The following is a 20,384-nucleotide window of genomic DNA, read 5'->3' on the forward strand; positions in this document are numbered from 1 at the left end:
CCCATTTCTAAAGAAGAAAGACCTCAAAAATTAAAAAAAATTAAAGAAATTTAGAAAAATTACTACAGTCTTTGAAACACCACAAAAAAGGATTGTTTCTTAGGGGAAAACTTGGATGCATATAGGATAATAAATAGTCAAATGAACAAAAATGTGAGGATAGTGAACAAATGATTTGAATTAAAAATACTACAATAGGAAGATATATTTTAATTGTATCAATTTGTTGTTGTTGTTATTGTTAATGCTCACCTGAAAAGATTTTTCCATTTATTTTATTTTTTATTTTTATTTTTAGAGAGAGTGGAAAGGAGGGAGGGAGGGGGAGAGAGAAACATCAATGTGAGAGAGGCACATCACCTCCCACGTGCACCCAGACTGGGGATCAAACCTGCCCATCCCAGATACATGCCCTTGCCTGGGAACCAGCCATGGTCCTTAGGTGTGCAGGCCAATGCTCTAACCACTGAGCACACCGGCCAGGGCTTGATTGTATCCATTTTGATTATATAAGTCAGTCTTTTTGTTTTAGAAGCCTGTACCTGATTCTTAAAAATAATTAAGCATCCTTGGGAATTATATTTGCTTAATGAAGAACTCATCACATCCTCAGAACAATTATTCACAGCAAGTGACTTCATTTTTCAAGTCCATATAAGAATACTTACACTTAGATTTTCAGTGCTCTTTGCCACTAGTATTTATGAAGAAATAGTGGTTATAGACTGAGTAGACTGAGCCACACTATCGCTTCATTTATTTTTTTGTCAAAATAAATAAATTTTTGAAATTTTACTATTTGCAAATACATTGTATTCTTTGTATGGAATAGATCTAATGCCTGTACATGAGTAATAACTACTTACTCTCAGCTTCATGAAACATTTTCCAGCTCTAAGTTTAATAAACATGACTTTATTAAACACACCCTGTCCTTTTTTTTTTTTTTTTAAACTATATCTTTATTGATTTCAGAGAGAGGAAAGGAGAGGGAGAGTGAGAGATAGAAACATCAGTGATGAGAGAGTCACTGATCGGCTGCAGCCCACAACCCGGGCATGTGCCCTGACTGGGAATCAAACCCCGATCACCTGGATCCTAAGTTGATGCTCAACTGCTCAGCCATGCCCGGCCGGGCCACCCTGTCTTAATAAAAAAGAAAAGGTGAATGTGTTATATATCTATTGTCACTACCCATAATTTTTTAATTTCAAAAGTTCTTACCAAAAAGATAATTACAAATTAATTAAACAATTCCTGCAAGGTTTACATTGCATTATCTCAGTTTCAGTAATTTTTCATTCAAAGTTTGCAAGGAATTGGCATTTTCACCTTACATGCTAGACACTTTATAAACACTTTAAAAATGCTTGAAAAAATATCTAAGACATTTAAAATGAGAAATACATCTATGTGCTTCTTAATCAATACTAAGGATATAAGCTATTGTAATAATATAAAAAAGTCAAGCCTTTATTGGGCAGTTACAATAGTTATTTTAATTGGAATGCAGTACATACATATTTTTTCTTAAAAGTGTTTTTGAATTGCCTGGCTAAAAAAAAAAAATAAATTACCTGTTTTCTTTTGGCAGTTTCTGTCATCATGAGAGGTTCTCAATGTCAACGAGGGTGCAAATGGAGCATTTGTGGGGGACAGAGAGGAGAAAACTGGGGAGCGGACTGAGAGCATTAGCCTAAACTTTGCAATTAATTCCAGGGCTAAGGCCAAAGAGGGAAAGGATGCCACCTTTTTTTTTTATTAATTAAAATTATTGGGCTGACATTGGTTAATAGGGTCATATAAGTTTCAAGTGTACATTACTCTGATACATGATCTGTATATCGCATTGTGCGCCCGCCATCCACAGTCAAATCATCTTCTGTCACCATGTATTTGTCCCCCTTTACCCTCTACCTCCCCCCCACCCCCTTCCCTCTGGTAACTACCATCCTCCTGTCATTGTGTCTTTGAGTTTCAGTTTTATATCCCACATATGAGTGAAATCATATGGTTCTTAGCTTTTTCTGACTGACTTCTTTCACTTAGCATAATATCCTCAAGGTCCATCCACGTTGTTGAAAACGGCAGCATTTCATCTTTTTCTGTGGCTGAGTATATCTTCCTTAGTATTTATGTACCACATCATCTTTATCTAGTCCTCTACCCAAGGACGTCTTGGTTGTCTCCATGTCTTGGCCACTGTGAGTGATGCTGACAAAGGAGCCAAAACCACACAATGGAGAACAGAAAGCCTCTTCGGTAAATGGTGCTGGGAGAACTGGAAAGCCACAGGCAGAGAGAAGAATGAAACTAGATTACAGTTTGTCCCCTTGTACAATGATTAATTCAAAATGATTAAAGACCTAAATATAAGATCCGAAACAATAAAGTACATAGAGGAAAAACATAGGTACTAAACTTAGGGACCTTGGTCTTACAGAACATTTTATGAATTTGACCCCAAAAGCAAGGGAAATAAAGGCAAAACTAAATGAATGGGACTACATCAAACTAAAAAGCTTCTGCACAGCAAAAGAAACCAAAACAAAACAAAAAAGCAGCCAACCAAATGGGAGATGATATTTGCAAACTCCAACAAGGGTTTAATATCCAAAACCCATACAGCTCAACATCAAACAAACAATCCACTTAAAAAATGGGCAGAGGACCTAAACAGGCACCTCTCCCAAGAAGACATACAAAAGGCCGAGGGACATAGGAAAAGATGTTCAACCTCGCCAGCTATTAGGGAAATGCAAATCAAAGCTACAGTGAGACACCACCTCACACCTGCTAGAGTGACTTTTATCAACCAGACCAGTAATAAGTGTTGGAGAGGGTGTGGAGCAAAAAATACCCTCATTCACTGCTGGAGGGAATGTCAACGGGCACAGCCACTATGGAAAATGGCATGGAGGCTCCTGAAAAAACTAAAAATAGAGTTACCATAGGACCCAGCCATCCCTCTTCTGGGTATCTTCCTGAAAAACTCCAAGGCATTTATTCGCAAAGACATAGGCACCCCTGTGTTCATTCAGGCCGCCCTGTCTTCTCCCCAGCACAAGCCTGGTGAGGCGGGGTGAGAGGGGTCACAGCACCCCACTGGGTCAGCCCCCCGAGGAGAGGGCTCACAGTCTTCTGACGCTGGAAGGACTTCCTTCCCTTTTCAGAGCACCTTTCCGCACAATCTTTTATTCTCAGGGCAGCTCGCACCCTGGTGGCTTGATTGAGAGTAAACGTTACGATGCCCGTTGCATTTCCGAGGGGTGATTTGGGGGACTGTGAAAACAGAAGCGTCCTATGCAGACCCAAACTACCTGCCTCTCCAAAGCTACGGAATGATCTGTGAGTGAGTGTGGCTCCGGATATACATGCATATGCACGCGCATGCATGTCCCTTTCCCGTTCCTTACAGGAGTTTTCTGTCTGAAACTTGCTTCCTGCTCCCTCCCTGACCTGCCGCAGCGCATCGGCTCCGTCTGCCCTGCGTGGGGCTGCGCGGCTCGTCCCCGCAGCCGGCTGCGGAGTCCTGCTCGCGGCACCGCCATCCGCCCGGGCTGCGCTGGGAGGGCGCGCGGGCAGGGAGTGGGGAAGACGCTCTCCTCCCGCTCGTCGCCGCCACCGCGGAGCTCGCCAGGGACCCCGGCCCCCGCCTCCAAACCGCGCAAACTTGGCCCAGAGGCTGGGCGCGCGGGCCGCGGGCAGGGCGGCAGGAGGCTGGGGCGGCGCGTCCCGCGGGCCTGAGCGCCCCCCGCCGCCGCGGCCGCTGTCGCCACCTCGCCGGGTCGCCCCGTGCGCCCGGAGCAGACCGCTCCGAGCGGCGGCGCCGACAGCGCGGGCTCCCGAGTCCCCACCGCGCCCCCAACTCTCTAGCCTCCCCAGCGCGCCGGTCGCCTTCTCCACCTCCGCCCCCGCCACCGCCGCGGGCGCAGCGACCTGGCGCTTCCAAGGAGTCCCCGCCACTCTGCCGGCACCGGCGGCTGCGGGTGGATCCCCGGCGCCGCAGCCCCCGCCCCCGCCCGACGCTGGGACCGCGCCTGAGCGCCCCCCGGGCGTGCGCTCCGTGCGCAGGCGGGGGGCGGGGGAGCGGGGAGGGGAGGTCCTGATTCCCTAGCGGACCCAGGAAGTTGTCCTTAAAAATATTTCTCGCCGGCCCGCGGTGGAGCAGCCACGTCGTCAGAGCAGCATGTGGACTGGTTCGCCGGGTCCCCTAAGCGCTCCGTGGCTGCCGCCGCCGCCAGAGCAGCAGTTACCGGCAGCGGGAGCCCCACGCGGGGCGAGGAGCCGGGACGCGCGTCCGCCGCGGCCCCTGCCCACTGCCCGCCGCTTCTCCTCCGGAGGTGGCGGTCCCCGTCGCTGCTGAGAACCGAGCCGCATTCCCAAGGCTGGTCGCCTGGTGAGAAGTTGAGACTCTGCGCCTCCCGCCCGGACCCACATGGCTTGTTACCTGGTCATCAGTTCGAGACATCTCAGCAATGGGCACTACCGGGGCATTAAAGGAGTCTTCCGAGGGCCCCTCCGCAGGAACGGATCTCCCTCTCCGGTAACTGCGCACACCCGCGCGCTCCTGGCGCGCACACACCGCACACACTCGAGTTCAAACCCCACCTAAGCAAAAAGGGATGCTCCTGGCACACTGAGTGGGTAGGGGATAACTACCGTAACCTACGGGTACATCGTGTCTGTCTATACAATGTATCGGCTGCTGCACAGCGAGGCTTGTGTGTTTACATTGTGTCTTCAACGCAGCCACCAGCATTTATAGGGCTGTGGGTGCCACTGGGCGCCGAGTGCAGCTGCCTGGGGGGCTGTAGGGGCGCCCTGCGCGCTGTACCCAGGCGCGGACCTGCCGGTTGGGGCCGGGTGGAAAGTTTCAGAGGCGCCCTACGACCGCGCTTCGTGAAGTCAGCAGCTGGGACTCGTTTACTAATGCTGCTGTTACTTTAAAGAAAATAAACTTTTAAATATTTTGCGTCAGGGTACTTAGTGGCAAGGGGAAAGGCATTGAATGTGGAGACTTGGTTAAATCGAATGCTTAACTCTGTAGGCTCTCTAAGGAAAGCCCCGGCGTTCTTTGTGGAAATATGACTTGGATAGTTTGTTGTCGTTTACAAATGTACTCACATGCAGTTGGAGTGACTGCTATTTAATTCAGTAAACTCTTCGATTTGGTTTACTATTTGATTGATTCTAGTATTTTTTGTAAAATAATTTTGACCAGGATCTATGACTTCAGTATATTATTAGTTAATTCCTTAGTACGTAACTCTATATAGACTAATGTTTTGAGGATTCAGGTGTATTTCAAGAGAACATATATGTGTGCCGTGATGTATTTTTAAGAGCTTTAGATTATTAGTGATTAAATGTCTAAACTTAAAGCACAATTTTTCTAGTTTAATGTAAAAACAAGTATTTTAAGTCTTTATGATATAAAGAAGGAAAACTTAAGTCGCCTGATTTTTATTTATTTTTTGGTACTTTCTATCGTAGTTTAACGCTTCATTAGCCTGACTTACTCAAAACTGTAATATATTATTATAACCTTTGATTAAATGCTCTAGGTGATTTGCCTGAGAAATCTGGAATCAGAAAGTGCAAGTACCCAAAGATATCACTAGGACTCCTAATTTTGACAAAGTATTGCCTTACATGCTTCTATGGTCTGTGAAAAGTGGGTCGTAGCAGTCAGCCCCCCCCCCCCAACTGCTGTGTGGCACTGAATCAGAAGTTTTAGATGGAATATACTGCTTGTATTGGCATTTACAATTACATTCATAGGGTTATAAAGCTCACATTCAGTCCTTAGCAGCTGGTAGGAATCTTTCCTATTTTTAAAGATCCTCAGGATTGGAGTTTCCGCAGTCTCCACAAACCACCTTAATGTTTAACAAACAACAGTGTCAGAATCGTCCTTTTAGCAAACTTAGATCCTTCGAATTCTTCTTTTTCAAGCTCATTTAGTCTTGAAAACCTATATAATGTTCCATCTTTCTAATAGGTATTACTTTTCAACCCTTAACAATCTCTGTGGCTGTCTTCCACAACCCTCAGTGTGGTTATGGAAATCTGAATTGGATACCGTGTTGTAGTATATGTGCTGTAATAATTCACAGGGTAAAGGGAGAATCACTTCATAGTTTCTGCATAGTTTAGTTCAATTTAAATTGGTTCAAATATGATGTTAATCTTCCAAAATCTAAAGGGTTTGCAGAAAAAAATTTCTGTCACATAGTCAAAAAGTGTCCTTCCTCTCCCACTGTGGTCACTCATTTCCCAGGAGCCCGATTGACCCTGAGGGACTGGACAAGTGACTGGATATGAGAAGACAGGCCTTCTTCCTCATGGCTCTGCTGGCTGATTAGGTGCTCACGCCCACTGGACACTATTCTTATTAATACTGGTCTGGCTTTTACTAAAACACTAATTTATTTGCTTTTATCTAGACACTACTTTTTGATTCACTGGTTTGTTTTCTCCAATATTTACACATTCAAGTTAAATTACATTTGCGTCACTTAAGAATATCTAAATTAGTGTGTATATGTACTTTCTAAACCTGATTTATTTTGTCTTCTTTTACATTTTGCTATCAAATTTGAATGACTTTTTTGAGGTTCGAGTAGTTTTTCACATGAGCTGGGCAGTATGTATAAATTGATGTTCATTCATTCTTCCATCAGCAGGTTGTTAGACAAGTCAGAATTGCCTTCACATCACATAACAGAGTCTTTCTCCCTAAAATCAATTGGTCACTACCTCTGTGCCCTGGAACTTTGGCCATTTAAGTAACAGTTTCCTAGATGAGTTTATGTTTGCCTTCTTTATTAATGAGTTGTGAAGCATGAAACTACAAACTCTGGTTATACATAATTTCTTTTTTATACTCAGCAATACACATCCCCTAAACTTTCATTTTACATATACTTATTGATTGTTTTCATCTGTATAACTATTAAACTCACATATCCATAAGATAAATTTATTTATTTTTCTTAAAACACAAAGCTACTCTTACAGTATTTTTTTTTTTTTTTTTCAAATTTAGTGCTCAGAATAGTTTCAAATTGACCTCTTCATCAATGATATTAATTACTTTCACTCACTGAGACTCAGTTTATATGGGACTATGGATTTGGATATCATTAGCTGATTTAACTCACTCTCACTAAATTGTATAATACTTCATCTGTGGTTCTTACTCTTTTATTCTAAGAGTAAAATATTTTAATATATATTTTTGTTTTAATAGAGCTGTTTAGAAGTAGCACATAACACTATTGAATGAGACTATTTTGTAACTTTGTTATATAAAGGAGAAAAGCCACAATTCCTTTTTGATGCAATAAGAGTTTGTTCTTTTGGAGTTCTGATATAAATACACCTAATATAAATTTAACATTTCAATTTTTTCTAGATATAATTCTTCAGTTATATATTTAAAATAGTTGTGTACATTTGTCATGTTTGAATCATGTGTCTGTAGAATCTGAATACATGATATTAAACTGACAGTGCAAAAGGGAATGATTATATATATATAAAATTTCAAAGGATTTAATTTAGAAAACATTGAATCATTATATGGAATTATTGTAATAAATACTTAATGGGATACTTGAGAAATAAATAAAGCATTTTACCCTCAAACTATTTTCATAGATCAGAAAACTGAGTCCTAAAGTGAAATTCAGCTCCTGTCTTCAAAATAGAACCATGCAAATGTCTTATCTGTTGCATCTCTCTTCTTTTTGGAAACCTGGAATGAAAAAATAGCATACTGCTTCACATACTAATTAGAATGTGAATAATTGATTTGAGATCGTTTATGTTACTTTAAATCCAGGGAAAAGAAAAAAAAATGACAGCAAGTATTGCATGGTAAAAGTCTCTAACTTTAGAAAATAAATTTGCATCCTCCTACATTTTAGGATATTTACACCCTGTCCTATCAGAATTCTAAAATAATATGGCTGAATGATGACTTTTAAAATCATTGTGTGATATACACACACACACAGATATATAGATACACACATAATGTTATCAGTGCACAAGCATAAGAAGTTAACCTATATATTACTTTATAAACTTTTTTACCATCAAATATGTTTACGGTAAAACTTTGTTACAATAATTGAAGTATTAAGAAAACAATCTATAGGTAAATTCATTGCTTTGTGAACCTCTGAGTTCTTCTATCACCATTTCTGAATGCAGTAAAACAAGTAACATCCTCTATGTAGTGTCCAAAATGTATTTGAATAGATTTAGTTATTTTATGTAATGCAAAATACTCAAATTTAGATTCGAGTATGGTTTGTTGTAGTTTACTTAATCTGGGTGTGGTTAATAGTAAGACTATCATTCAGGATATCTATTGATTAAATGCTAATGATAATCATGGTTGTATACTTTATCTGAAGTCCACATGAAGCTTATTACAACTCTTTTGAAGCTTAGAGTGATACTTCCTAAGAAGTACTGAAACCGAACACAAGGGGTCCGAGGTCACCTGTCACTACTTGAGCCAAATTAAGCAGAGACAGGGTTGAATCACATGTGAGCGTTTATTCCATTATTGCCACAAAATGGCAGAGCAGTGGGTCACCCTGGGAATTCTGCTCTGACCCCCTCGCCAGTTGGCTGGTTATGTTCCAGGGAGGGAGAAGACACCCACAGGCAGCTGCGAGCTACAAGTGTACCAGGGAAAGGGGAGGGCAGGGCCTGCAGTCGCTTCAGGAGCTCCAAGTCCGGTAACCAGGTGGCTGATCTTCGATACAAACAGCTCAGCCCATTGAACTGCAGAATGATCAGTGTTCCTGAGGCAAACTCCCGGAGGGGGTCAGGATCCGGGCCCAGCAACCAGATCAAAGTGTATCCTATCCTTGGTCTGTCCTCAAAATGTGTCTCTTTCCTGAATAATGGGTCGATCGAGGCATCTTATCTTTTTACAGCCTTGTCTCACCCTCCAGTTCCCCAGGGTCTGTAAGGAAACTTCTTATCTATAGTTAGTAAGGTGAATGATTATTAAACAACTGTGGCTCTATTCTTATTACGTGCCCTTCCCCACTATCAGTACTTATTCCTGAAAGCACTATTTTTAAGGTATACAATTTTTTTTTTATCTTCACCTGAGGATATTTTTTTCATTGAATTTTAGAGAGAGTGGAAGAGAGGAGGGAGGGGGAGAGAGAAAGAGAAACATTGATGTGAGAGAGAGACATTGATTGGTTGCCTCCCGCATGCTCCCTGAGCAGGGATCAAACCTGCAATGGAGGTATGTGCCCTTGACTAGGAATCGAACCCGAAACCCTTTGGTCTGCAGGTCAACGCTCTTACCACTGAGCCAAAGCGACCAGGGCTAAGGTATACAATTTTATAGCACATCATCTGCATATTGTGTGTTCACCGCCCCAAGTCAAGTCTCCTTCCTTCACCATTTATCCCCCCTTTACCCAATTCTACTTCCCACAAACAAAGCATTTTAGATGCGCTAAAAAATTCCTATAAAGCTCCCTTTTAAAAATTACAAAGGCATATGTGTAAATGAAAGAAGTTCTAGAAAAGATTATCTTGAGGGTGCACCTATTCAGAGAATCCTTAAATGAGGAAATGAGTGCCGTTACGACCTTGTTCTTTTTTCTAATGTCTAGGATCTTCAACTGCATGTATTTTCATTATGCTTAATAAGTACATGTTAAACACATCCAAAATGCTCTCAAACTGATGTGCCAAAAATAATTATGAAGATATGCTCTCCCGTAGAGCAGTCACCTGCCTCCTCTTCTTGAATTCATGAATGCATAACACTGCCTTTCACGTAGACAGTTTGGGATATTTTCAATAAAGAAGACTCAGTTAAATTCTTATAATACATGTTTTCTTTGTTATGTCAAATATTGTATTAAGCAACCTCCTTTCTTCTCATTGCCTTTTCAACCTTTTCTTCTTTCCCCAACTGATTTCAGAAAATTGTAGTTGGCATTTAGACTTTCAAAAATAAGTGTCAGTTTTCTAGGACTTAAATTTATTTTTATCTTACTTCGGAAAGCTTGCACGATAAGAATCAGATTAGTATTTGAGTGCATTGTGACTTTATTGGATTAAACTACATTTATTTTGTAGTTAAAATTTGATGTATCAAATCCTTTGATTTGTTTCTTTTAGACATACAATTAAGATAAACTCTATTTTAGGTTTCTGTCCATTATATAGGAACAAAATAAAAAGAAAACAGATTGGCATCACGTATAGGCTAAATGGGGATTATATTTAACATAGAACTTAATCATTTATAGTTTAAAAAAATTTAGTGTCAGTTGTAACTGTGACATCTTTGTGTATAATACATATGCACGAAGATACATATTTTTCATGTGTTGAGTATTAACAGATCTTGAAATGTCAGTAGGTTTGAGGGTACATTGAGAGCAAGACTCAAGAAGAGTAATATAAATTTCAAATAACTTTGTGAAGTGCATTTCAGTGCGAATTTGGCTTATTCAAAATGCACATTGTCAGAATAATTCTTTAGTATATATGCAGATATTTTGTAGAAAATAACTTGAATCAAAATTGAAATGAAAATGCTACTTTGCTCAAAAATGCCTTTTGGCTTTAGCAAATATACATTTTCAGGTAATCGTTATAAAATGACATTATATTCCCTAATAGCATCTTGGCAAGCAAGACACCAGCCTTTTTGGAGACAGATTTTGTAAATCAGGTTTACTTAGTGGATATGGTCTGGAGAGAAACTAAATATTGATATATTTTCATGAAAAAGTATAGTTATGATGATAATAGGAATATACCAGTCACCAAGCTCCATAGTCTCTCTCGCATTGGAAGTACTTTTTGGACTTGAAAAGAAGTCCTGGAAAGATAAATTACATCATACCATAGACAGTTGTCACTAAGACATTGTTAGCTTATTGAAGACAAAAAAAAAAAGCAAAAAATAATATATAGTATTTAAATAGGGCTTTTAATGATATTCACTAAACTCTTTTATTCATATTGATACCTGAAATCTAAACATATACTTCTGAAAAACTGTAAATATACTTTTTCTACACAGATAAAGAGAACTACAGAGTTAATTATTTTTCTTTTCTTTGGCTGGTAGGAAACCCTGAGACAAAGCTGTGGCCTTACAAAGTGTTGAAGATTGATGTTGACCTTTAAAGCAGGGGTAGATGAGCAGCTCATCTCCTATCCCAAGTGTAGCTCTTATTTTAATTTTATTTTTCATGACTCTCATTCTTTTAAATTTATATTTTATTGTTTTAATGTATAAAGCTTCTTTCAGATGACAGGTCTGTTTGTGAAAGCAAGGAAGGCTACAAATAAATAATAAAATACAGACTATCCAAATACAGGGATGCCACTCAGGATTTTGTACTGGATGGCTCTGAGAAGGATTCATGGAGAGTACTCATTTTGGTCACTTGTAGTGACTACAATTAGGGCTGCCAATTTTTTGCTTTGACAGTTGGCAAATTCCTCTTGGCAAATTTTATTTCACTTTTGTGGGTGTAAGAGGCAGAATTATTTTATTTTAAAATGAATACTGCCAGTTTTATTTCTTCTAAACAGTCTTGTTCTTTCCTCTTACTCTTCTTGCCATTGATTTTTATTCCTTTCATTAACACAATTATCAAATTTTTCACTATCATTTTGGTTCATGTATAAGTGTTGGCTTATAGTTTTAATTCCAGAGGTACAAACCCTTGCAAATAGTGAGAACCACTCCATTCTGCCTGCTCCCTGACCCAAGCATACAAGTTCCCTCACTGTTCACTGTTCACCATCCTCATGTAACTTTCATCTTTAGCTCAGAATTTAGAGCTTCCCCATAATCTCCATTCAGAACCTACCTACCAGTGTTCTCTCCCTATTCTCCTTCCCACAGCTATTACTCATCACTTCATTTGTCCCATCTACCTCCCCAGCAACAAATACAGTCAGCCACCCCCTTCCCCATGTCCTTTCCAGATCTCCATTTTTCTGTAATTATATCCCCTAATAGCACTTGGCAAGCAAAGGCTATATGCGTTTCCTCTTTGTGAATAAAATAAATACCATATTCTAAACTGAAAATAACTGCTGGATCCCGTTTTGAATGATAGAGGGGGTGAAGACTCCATTTAAGTCTGACCCTTCCTGTTGATTTGCTTCATCTGATTGTGAAGTCAGCAGCCACGAGGTGGCCACATTAAATGCATTCACATTATCTGAAAATGCTCAAAGCCCTTGGGTGGTATCTAAGAGTCTTCACAATCCAGCCTCTACCTACATCTTCAGTTTTAACTCTCGTTGTTCTTCTATCTGATTCTGTGCTCTCGCTATACCGAACTACTCTGAGTTCTTGATTACGATGGGTGTTTATAGACCTTTATGCCATTGCATGTGCTGTTTCCTCTGTCACAGATCCTCTTTTTGCCTTCATTTGTTGGGCCATGCTTACAGACTTATTAAAGAGTTGGTTCCTCATGTGATTCTACACTGAGCTCCCTGTCATGGGTCAAGTGCTTCTCCTGCAGGCCGCTGTCCCAACCATTGCCTGCTTTGATTATCACTGAACCATATTTGTTTATTGGTCTTCATTTCACCATGAGATGTGGGATCCTTTGGGTCATGTATTCTATTACCCTTATCTCCTCAGAACTAAGCTTCTCATTTATTATTGATTTTAATAGAAAACAAAAGGATTTCAATAGAAATTTAATTGATATAAGTATGTGCCCTTTAGTCTTACTGGTAGCTCCATGAAGAAAACTTTTTCTTAGAGAAATTTTACCCAAGTTAGTCAGAATCTTCTAGAATGCAAACTGTTCTACTGATGGATTAAGTGATCAGTATTTTCATGGTAATGCTTCTCACTTTAATATCAGCCAAGATCACTTGGTCAATTGCTTCAAGCATAATTTAATATTCTCTATTAATCCAAGTTGTAGAGTGCTTTATTCCATGTAACTATTTCATAACATCTTTTGTTAAAGGCCACAAAGAAGATTGGTTATATATAAATGGATGCAATTCATACATGAGTTAGTTAAGCCATTTTTCATTGGCACATTTAATAGTTTCTAAGAAATGAATTGCAAGTCAGGAACTTGATCATTTCCTTTCTATTTAGCAATGTATAGTAAGGAAGGAAAATAGTGGTACTTAAACCCTTCCTTTCTCTCATTCTTTCCCTCTCCCTCTTTACCTCCATCTCTATCTCTCTCTTTGAAAAGACAGACAGTAATTCCCTGATTAGTGGTTACTATTGCCTGAACTTATCAGTTGCATACTTTCCAACAAAGTCTTGTTAGCACTTGTCTTTTCTTGGATCAGTCAGGATGTGGCCACTGTTGACAGAGGAGCTTGGAATTCTTCTAAACAATGATTTTCAGCTAAAATATCCAGCCATATAGTGTGGCATTACAGAGAGATAGTAATCATCTCTTGGAGTGAAGAGAATCAGGTTTATTGTATGGTCAGTTTCTTAATAAAAATAAACTTTTTTATAGTTGTTAACAGATATTTGATTTCTTTGCTTTATTTATAGGATATAAACTTAGGAAGAGTCCTTTGCAATCTAGTTTAGCCTCCTACTATATACCTTTCAATATAGCATCAAGATAGAATAAAGACTTCTTAAAGATACCCACGTTATAATCCTCACAACCTATGAATCTTTTACCTTACATGGCAAAGGGGACGTTGCAGATGTGGGATAATTAAGTAGGTTGAGGAGATTATCTTGGATTATTTCGGTGGGCCCAGTGTAATCACAAGGGTCCTTATAAGAGGAAGACAGAAGTGTCAGAGTCAGAGCTTGGAAGGTATTGTGATGCCGGCTTTGAAAATAGAGGAAGGGGCCACAAGCCAAGGAATGTAGGTGACTTCCTGAAGCAAGAAAAGACAAGTAAATGGTTTCTCTCATAGATCCTCCGGAAAAATCACACCTTGATTTTAGTCCAGAGAGACTTCTGACTTAACTGTAAGACAATAAATTTGTATTCTTTTAAGTCAGTATGTTTGTGGTAATTTTTAGAGCAGCCATAAGAAACTAACATAACCACTCTTAACATGGGTGAACATTTCCAATGGTGGGTGGGCTACCTTGCTCACCAAAGTGACTGATCCTCTTGTGAGACTAATGTAATTAATACTGAGTCTCCTTCTGTCTCTACCCAAATATCTCTGCCCCCTTCTTCCATTTACTCACTGGTCCTTAATGTGCTCTTTGGAAGCAAGAGGGTAGATCTGCCCACTCTTTAACATGACATCCCTGCAACTATTCAGAGACATCTGGAGATTTTTCATTATTAGGTCATGTAAAAGACTGAAAATTATGTGAAAGCTAATCTTCTTCCATGTTCAGCACTTGTATTATTTTCTTATATGTTAATTAAACTTTCTGCAACTCAAAATGCTTTATTGCACTTTTTTATGTAATACAAGTTTTAAAATATAACATACTGCTGATTCTTTTTTTATTATTTATTTTATTTAATTTTTTCCATTACCTTTTATACACTTTATGCCCCCTACTACCTTCACCCTTTACCTTCCACCCCTGTAATCACCACCCTGTTGTCTGTGTCCATGAGTTTTCTCTCTTTTTCTGTTTTTGCTCAATCCCCCCTCCCTTCCCCCTTCGCATCCCCCAGCTGTCTGCCTGCTCTCTATCTATGAGCCTGTCTCTATTTTGCTTGCTAGTTCAGTTTGTTCATTAAATTCCACATATGAGTGAAATCATATGGTACTTGTCTTTCTCTGACTGGCTTATTTCACTCAGCATAATGTTCTCCAGGTCCATCCATGCTGTCGCAAAGAGTAAAATTTTCCTTTTTACAGCAGAGTAGTATTCTTATATTCTTGAAAGGTGGTAAACTCAGTAAAATGTTATAAATTTAGGAAAATACTACCCACAATTTCAAATAGTATCTTCCTTTTCCAGATATTTCCTTTTGTGCTATATACACATAATCTATACAGAAGATGAACTTAAGAACCCCCCAAACCAGATCATATTAAAGGCACATCTTAAAGCTATTGTACTTAGTTTGTGTAGTTTTTGATTTAGACATCTCCAAATTTCCTAAGGGGAAGAACATTATTTTTTAAAAAGTGATGGAATCCATTGACATAATAATTATAATTTCATGAAAGCCCCAACATTGCCTATGCTTTACCTAATGATATAAAAATGGAAAGTTATTTTTTAAGTTCTGTATTGAAGAACAATGTAATATATAAATTGTCACAAATCGTAACTGCACAGCTTTTTAATGCTCGGGATGTAGATACAGAACATTACAACTCCCTGCAAGACCTGGTGTACCCTTTGCCAAGCCCCACCCACTCCAAGGCAAAGACTACCCTCTCACAAGATTATAATCTGTTTTATTTTTTAAATGGTGTTAAAATGAATTTTAGTAAAGAATACATATATTTGCAGCTCAACTCACAGCACACTATTGAATGAAGGCCCTCTTTTTTGGCGTGAGGTAATTAGATTTCACTTTTCTACTTCACTTTTACTGACCGAAGCTAACTTACTAATGATTTGAAACAAATGAACGAAAGAATACTAATTAGATAAGAATGAATAGATTTATGCTAATAAAACACATGGATTATATTCAGGGTAACATCTGTGAAGTATTTCATTATCTTTTCCTTAATACTGCATGTTGAAATTCAAAGATCCAGCCATCATATAGATTTGTAAATCTCTCCCAAGTGGTTAGAAATGGCTCTGTTGAGTTTTCATTGTTTGAGAGATGTGAATTATGTATTTAGTGGCAAGATAACAATAAATGATTAAAGACAAAAACCTCTAGCTTGGACTTCTCATAAAACAAAATTTATGTGCAAATGATATGTAAACTTTGTTACAAAAGTTGTAATTTCACACACACGCATGAAGATAAAATACAAGTTTATGTTACTAGGGAAACATGAATTTTGCCAAGAAGATTATAGATAAAACCCAAACCATGCATATTTTTAGCAATCCTAATTTAAATGAATTTAAATATACTTAAAGATCTAATCATGCATTTTCATTAGAACTTAATGCTTATCTTCCAGTATCCATATGCTGTATAGTATGAGGTCAAGAGTTCATATGATATTGCCAGAAGAATCTGGTGACGATCACTTAGGGAGCTCAGAAACACTGTAATAGATAAGCTCAAGGAAGCTCAAAAAATGTCCCCCTAAACTGAGTGCTGAAGGAGATGGAAGGCTGATTTTAAAGAGTCAATGGGAACTAGCCAGTGTATGAGGCAAAACTCTGGTTATAGAATGCTGGTCTGGGAGAAGCTTAAGATTTCTAGAATTGAAAACAGAAAAACATTTCAATTGGGAAGTTAAGTTATTCACTCATTCTTTTAATCACATATTTAACAAGTATTGATAAGGGTCTATTACTATGTGCTAGTTACTTGCTGGCCATGTAGCAAAAATGAAAGATAAATCACATTGTGGGAAGAGAAGACATATTTTCCATGAACCAAATAATTTGGGAAGTAGTATTACCTACAAGCTTTGGTAAGTGACTAAACTTAACTAAAAGAGGAAAGACAAGGATGGGCTGAGATAGCTGTCCCTGAGTATGTGGCTCAGTTGGCCCATGGCAGTGGTCACTTAGGTCAAGTTTAAAATTTACTTAGACCTAGATTTTTGTGTATAGACTTCTCTTTTTTAAAATTTAAAAATTTTAATTTTTATTTCTAATATATCTTTATTGATTTCAGAGAGAAGAAGAGGGAGAGAGAGAGCTAAAAACATCAATGATGAGAGAGTTTTCATTGATCAGCTGCTTCCCTCATGGCCCCAACTGAGGATTGAGTCTGCAACCTGGGCTTGTGCCCTGACTGGGAATCCAGCCTCGGTCTCCTGGATCCTAGGTCCATGCTCAACGGCTGAGTCATGCCTGGCTGAGCTAGACTTTTCAATTTTGTCCTTTTGGTTATGTTTTCTTTTGGCTTTTTTAGGAAATTTTATTTTTAATTTTGAAACTTCAGCTACCTGCCCGAGACCAAGGGAATGACAGTTGAGAGCAGGGTTCCTGTATCCTGCTCATGTCCTTGTGCAATGCAGCCTAAGGGGCCAGCCCCAAAAGTATGGTCAGCTAAGGGGTGAAGGGATGTTGTAGGCACAGAACCTAGAAGAAAGTATTGGAGCACTAGACTGGGCTTCTGGGGTGTGAGGGCCCGTGTGCCCCCTTTGTCTTGAGGAGATGTATGTGGAAGATGCATGGTTAGCCACTAACTATAGGGAAGGTCCCATCTCTATTCCTGGAGAGTATTCCATTCTTAGTGACCGACGCCAGGCCTTGTAGATGCTGCTCAGTGCTAATGTACATAAGTACATCTCTGTATCCTGCTAGCTATTGTCAATGTAAGAAACACTCAAACCTGTAAAGAATTTTTATAAAAATTTATTTGAGTCCAACTGATGACAGTTGCCAGGAAGCAAGATCTCAAATGCTTTGGGGAAGGACAGTTTTGCAGTTTCTTTCATGCATTTGAAAGTAAGGAGGGAATGTAAAGAAGATTACAAAAATGTGGGAGAAAGCAAGACAGGGATTGGAATACAGGACAGATTATGTGCTCTCTTGATGGTGGTTAAGCTTGTTTCAGAGGTGTGCTAACCTAGATGCACAAGAACGATGGATAGGACTTATGGCAAAGATAAACCTTTTATTGAAGAAATTATATGTCAGGGGCATGACTACCCACCATGACCTGCCCAGTTAGAGACTTATGATGAGATCATCCTGTGAGGTCTCTTTCCTTAGGACCCCCTTTTTGGCTACATTATTTACTCTGCAATGTGAATGAAGGATCTGGAAAGCGTAGGATGGGAGCACTAAACATGAGTTTTAATTCAGGGCTCTGCTTTGGAAGGGCTTTAGTTCCCCCTAGAGTGGAGACCACAATGGGAGCCCCTAAGAGAAGAGCAGGATTTAAAGGGCCCTGGCCAGAGGGCTCTGGGCTTCCCCAGGTCCCCAGTGGAAAATTCTCAGGGCAGTTATGGCTGACTGGAAGCTGGTGGGGTTCAGATCCTACATTTTCACAAGCTATTTTGAGGGCCCTTTCCACATGCTGGGCACTGTACCCAGAACTGGTGATAGTCAGGTAAACACAATAGACATGCTGTCTGTCCCAATGGAGGCCACAGACAGGGAAGGAAGATGGGAGATAATTAGATATTCATTTCATAATGCACTGTTTATAAACATACAAGTTCTTGTGAAGAAAAAGTCACTGATGTTATTAAAGAGGGACATAACAGGGTGACCCTACTTAGTCCTAGAATTAGGGAAGATGTCCCAGAATAAATGATGGATAATTGGAGACACAAAGAATGAGTGGGAGTTGTCCCGGCATAGAAAGACTCTCAGGCCTGGAATGTGGGTGTGGGGTGAGGGGCCGTGGGGGTGAAAGACAAGGCAGGACTGTCAGCTAAGGGCCAACCAGGTAGGATCCTGTGGCCATGTAACAAGGAAAGAAGGAAATCATCTCAGTTAGAAATGTGGCTTTTAATCTCACTGCAGAACTAGACACTGTGTGGCTCTCACATGAGAATTTCTAAGTACTTCCTGTAGGTGGTGCCAATTGAGATAGGCAGCCATGGATTTTTTTGTCATTGTTATTGTTACAAACAAAATTGGAAATGATTTATAAACAAGAAGAAAAGAGTACCAATATTGGATCATCATTAATCTTAGTTACTTGTGTAATAAGTTTATTATAAATAGGCCCTTTCTTATAAGGTGAGAAGAACTGAGGATTAACTATAAATATATATGTACAGCGATGAGATTATGATATAAAGTTCACCCAAAGTATTCATTCCTCTTTGCTACTTAGGGTGATCTGGAGTGGTCTGGCCAAATGAAGGGTTTCTTGCTTAAGGGTATATAACATTTCTATCAAAAATAAAAGGAAAATGGAGATTTTAAAGAATTTTTTGAGTCAATTATAAAAACACATGGTTGTTAAGGAAATTTGATCAAAGTTATTAGAAACCATTAACATAGTAATATTGAAGATTCAAGGTATTCATCACTTCTCTAGCTGTGGCACCTCTCTCTGTCTCTGAAATGCATGTATGGCCACTGAAAGATGAGTTCCTTCCAGTGTTGCTTGGTGATAAAGGTTGCATGCTTTTATATATATTTAAAAATTTAAAATGAAAACCTTGATGTGTGGAAGGTTTTGAAGTATTGTTTATGTATGCATTTTGCCTTGTTTTATGCATTTACTCCTCTCGCCCCTACATTTTCAGGTGGGAGCATGGATAATATCCTTTCATATATTCAGCAGAGAGAAGTAGTCAAGCATATTGATCTTAGAGTTGGACTGACCTGACCTGGTTTGATCTTCCACTCCAGCTCCAAGGAGCTGTGTGACTGCTTCACCACCGTGAGCCTCAGATTGTTCACTGGTGACATTACTTGCCTTATGGGGCAAGTGTAAGTAGTGAATGAGCTAATGAGTGTTAAGTAGGTAGCACCGTGTCTGGCACATAGTAAGTGCACAGCGAAAGGCAGCCAATGGTTATAATTTGCTACTGCAGTTGTCTTGTTCTGTCAAAAACAGGTTTCCTTGACCCTTTAAAAATGTTTCAAGGCCTGGTTAGAGTGGCTCAGTTGGTTGAGTGTCATCCTGTGCACTGAAAGGTTGCCAGTTTGATACCCAGTTGGAGAGCCTATGGAAGGCAACAGATCGATGTCTCCTCCTGTCCCCGTCCCCCCCGTCTAAGCATGTCCTCGGGAGCACTGACTGGGAACTTAGCACTTTATGTCAAATTGTTGAAACTGTTGTTCTTTTGAATGGTCCTATAAAATTGCTCTTATGCTGTAGCTATGTTTTCTGGGGAAGAGATGCGTAGGCATGGAGGCCAATCAGCTTTCTGTTTAATACAGCATTGCAAATAGCAGCCCCATGTTTTTACAACTTTTATAATGAAAGTGCTCAATATGCCCACTCTCCTGATACAGCTTTAATTCAAGACAATGATACAATTAAGTGGCTTTTCTGTTTTTCTTGTTTTTGTCGAAGCAATTTAAGTAGGTGAGTTGGTTTTATGATGTTGCTGCCATGTAGAATGAATTTTCCTCTTTTCTATAGAGATAGATACTTGATCTAAAACTACTGTCTTTTTGCTGATAAGCATGCAATCTGATTACTACATTTAAATATATTTCACTGCCTTTTGGAAATTTTAATGAACCAATCAGTTGTTTTTCCCTCTATCACTTTCTCTCCCCAATTAAAAAACAAAACAAAAACCTACTATAATAGTTAAATATTTGAAAGGAGGAAATATTATTAAGAATTGTGGGTATTTTACATATATTCACA

The 20,384-nt window shown here is 39.4% G+C and overlaps 1 protein-coding gene across 1 annotated transcript in view; it reads left to right on the forward strand.

Moving 5' to 3' along the window:
* Positions 1-4,438: 4,438 nt before the first annotated feature.
* ZNF804B (zinc finger protein 804B) overlaps positions 4,439-20,384 on the forward strand; it is a 416,857-nt gene continuing 400,911 nt past the window's right edge. Inside the window, exon 1 of the mRNA XM_016218916.2 lies at positions 4,439-4,546. Within this exon, the coding sequence (XP_016074402.2) occupies positions 4,439-4,546 (108 nt within the window). The remainder of the gene's footprint in view (positions 4,547-20,384) is intronic.

The sequence above is a fragment of the Miniopterus natalensis genome, chromosome 10 (genome assembly GCF_054644295.1).
Source record: "Miniopterus natalensis isolate mMinNat1 chromosome 10, mMinNat1.hap1, whole genome shotgun sequence".
In the NCBI taxonomy this organism is placed as follows: domain Eukaryota; kingdom Metazoa; phylum Chordata; class Mammalia; order Chiroptera; family Miniopteridae; genus Miniopterus; species Miniopterus natalensis.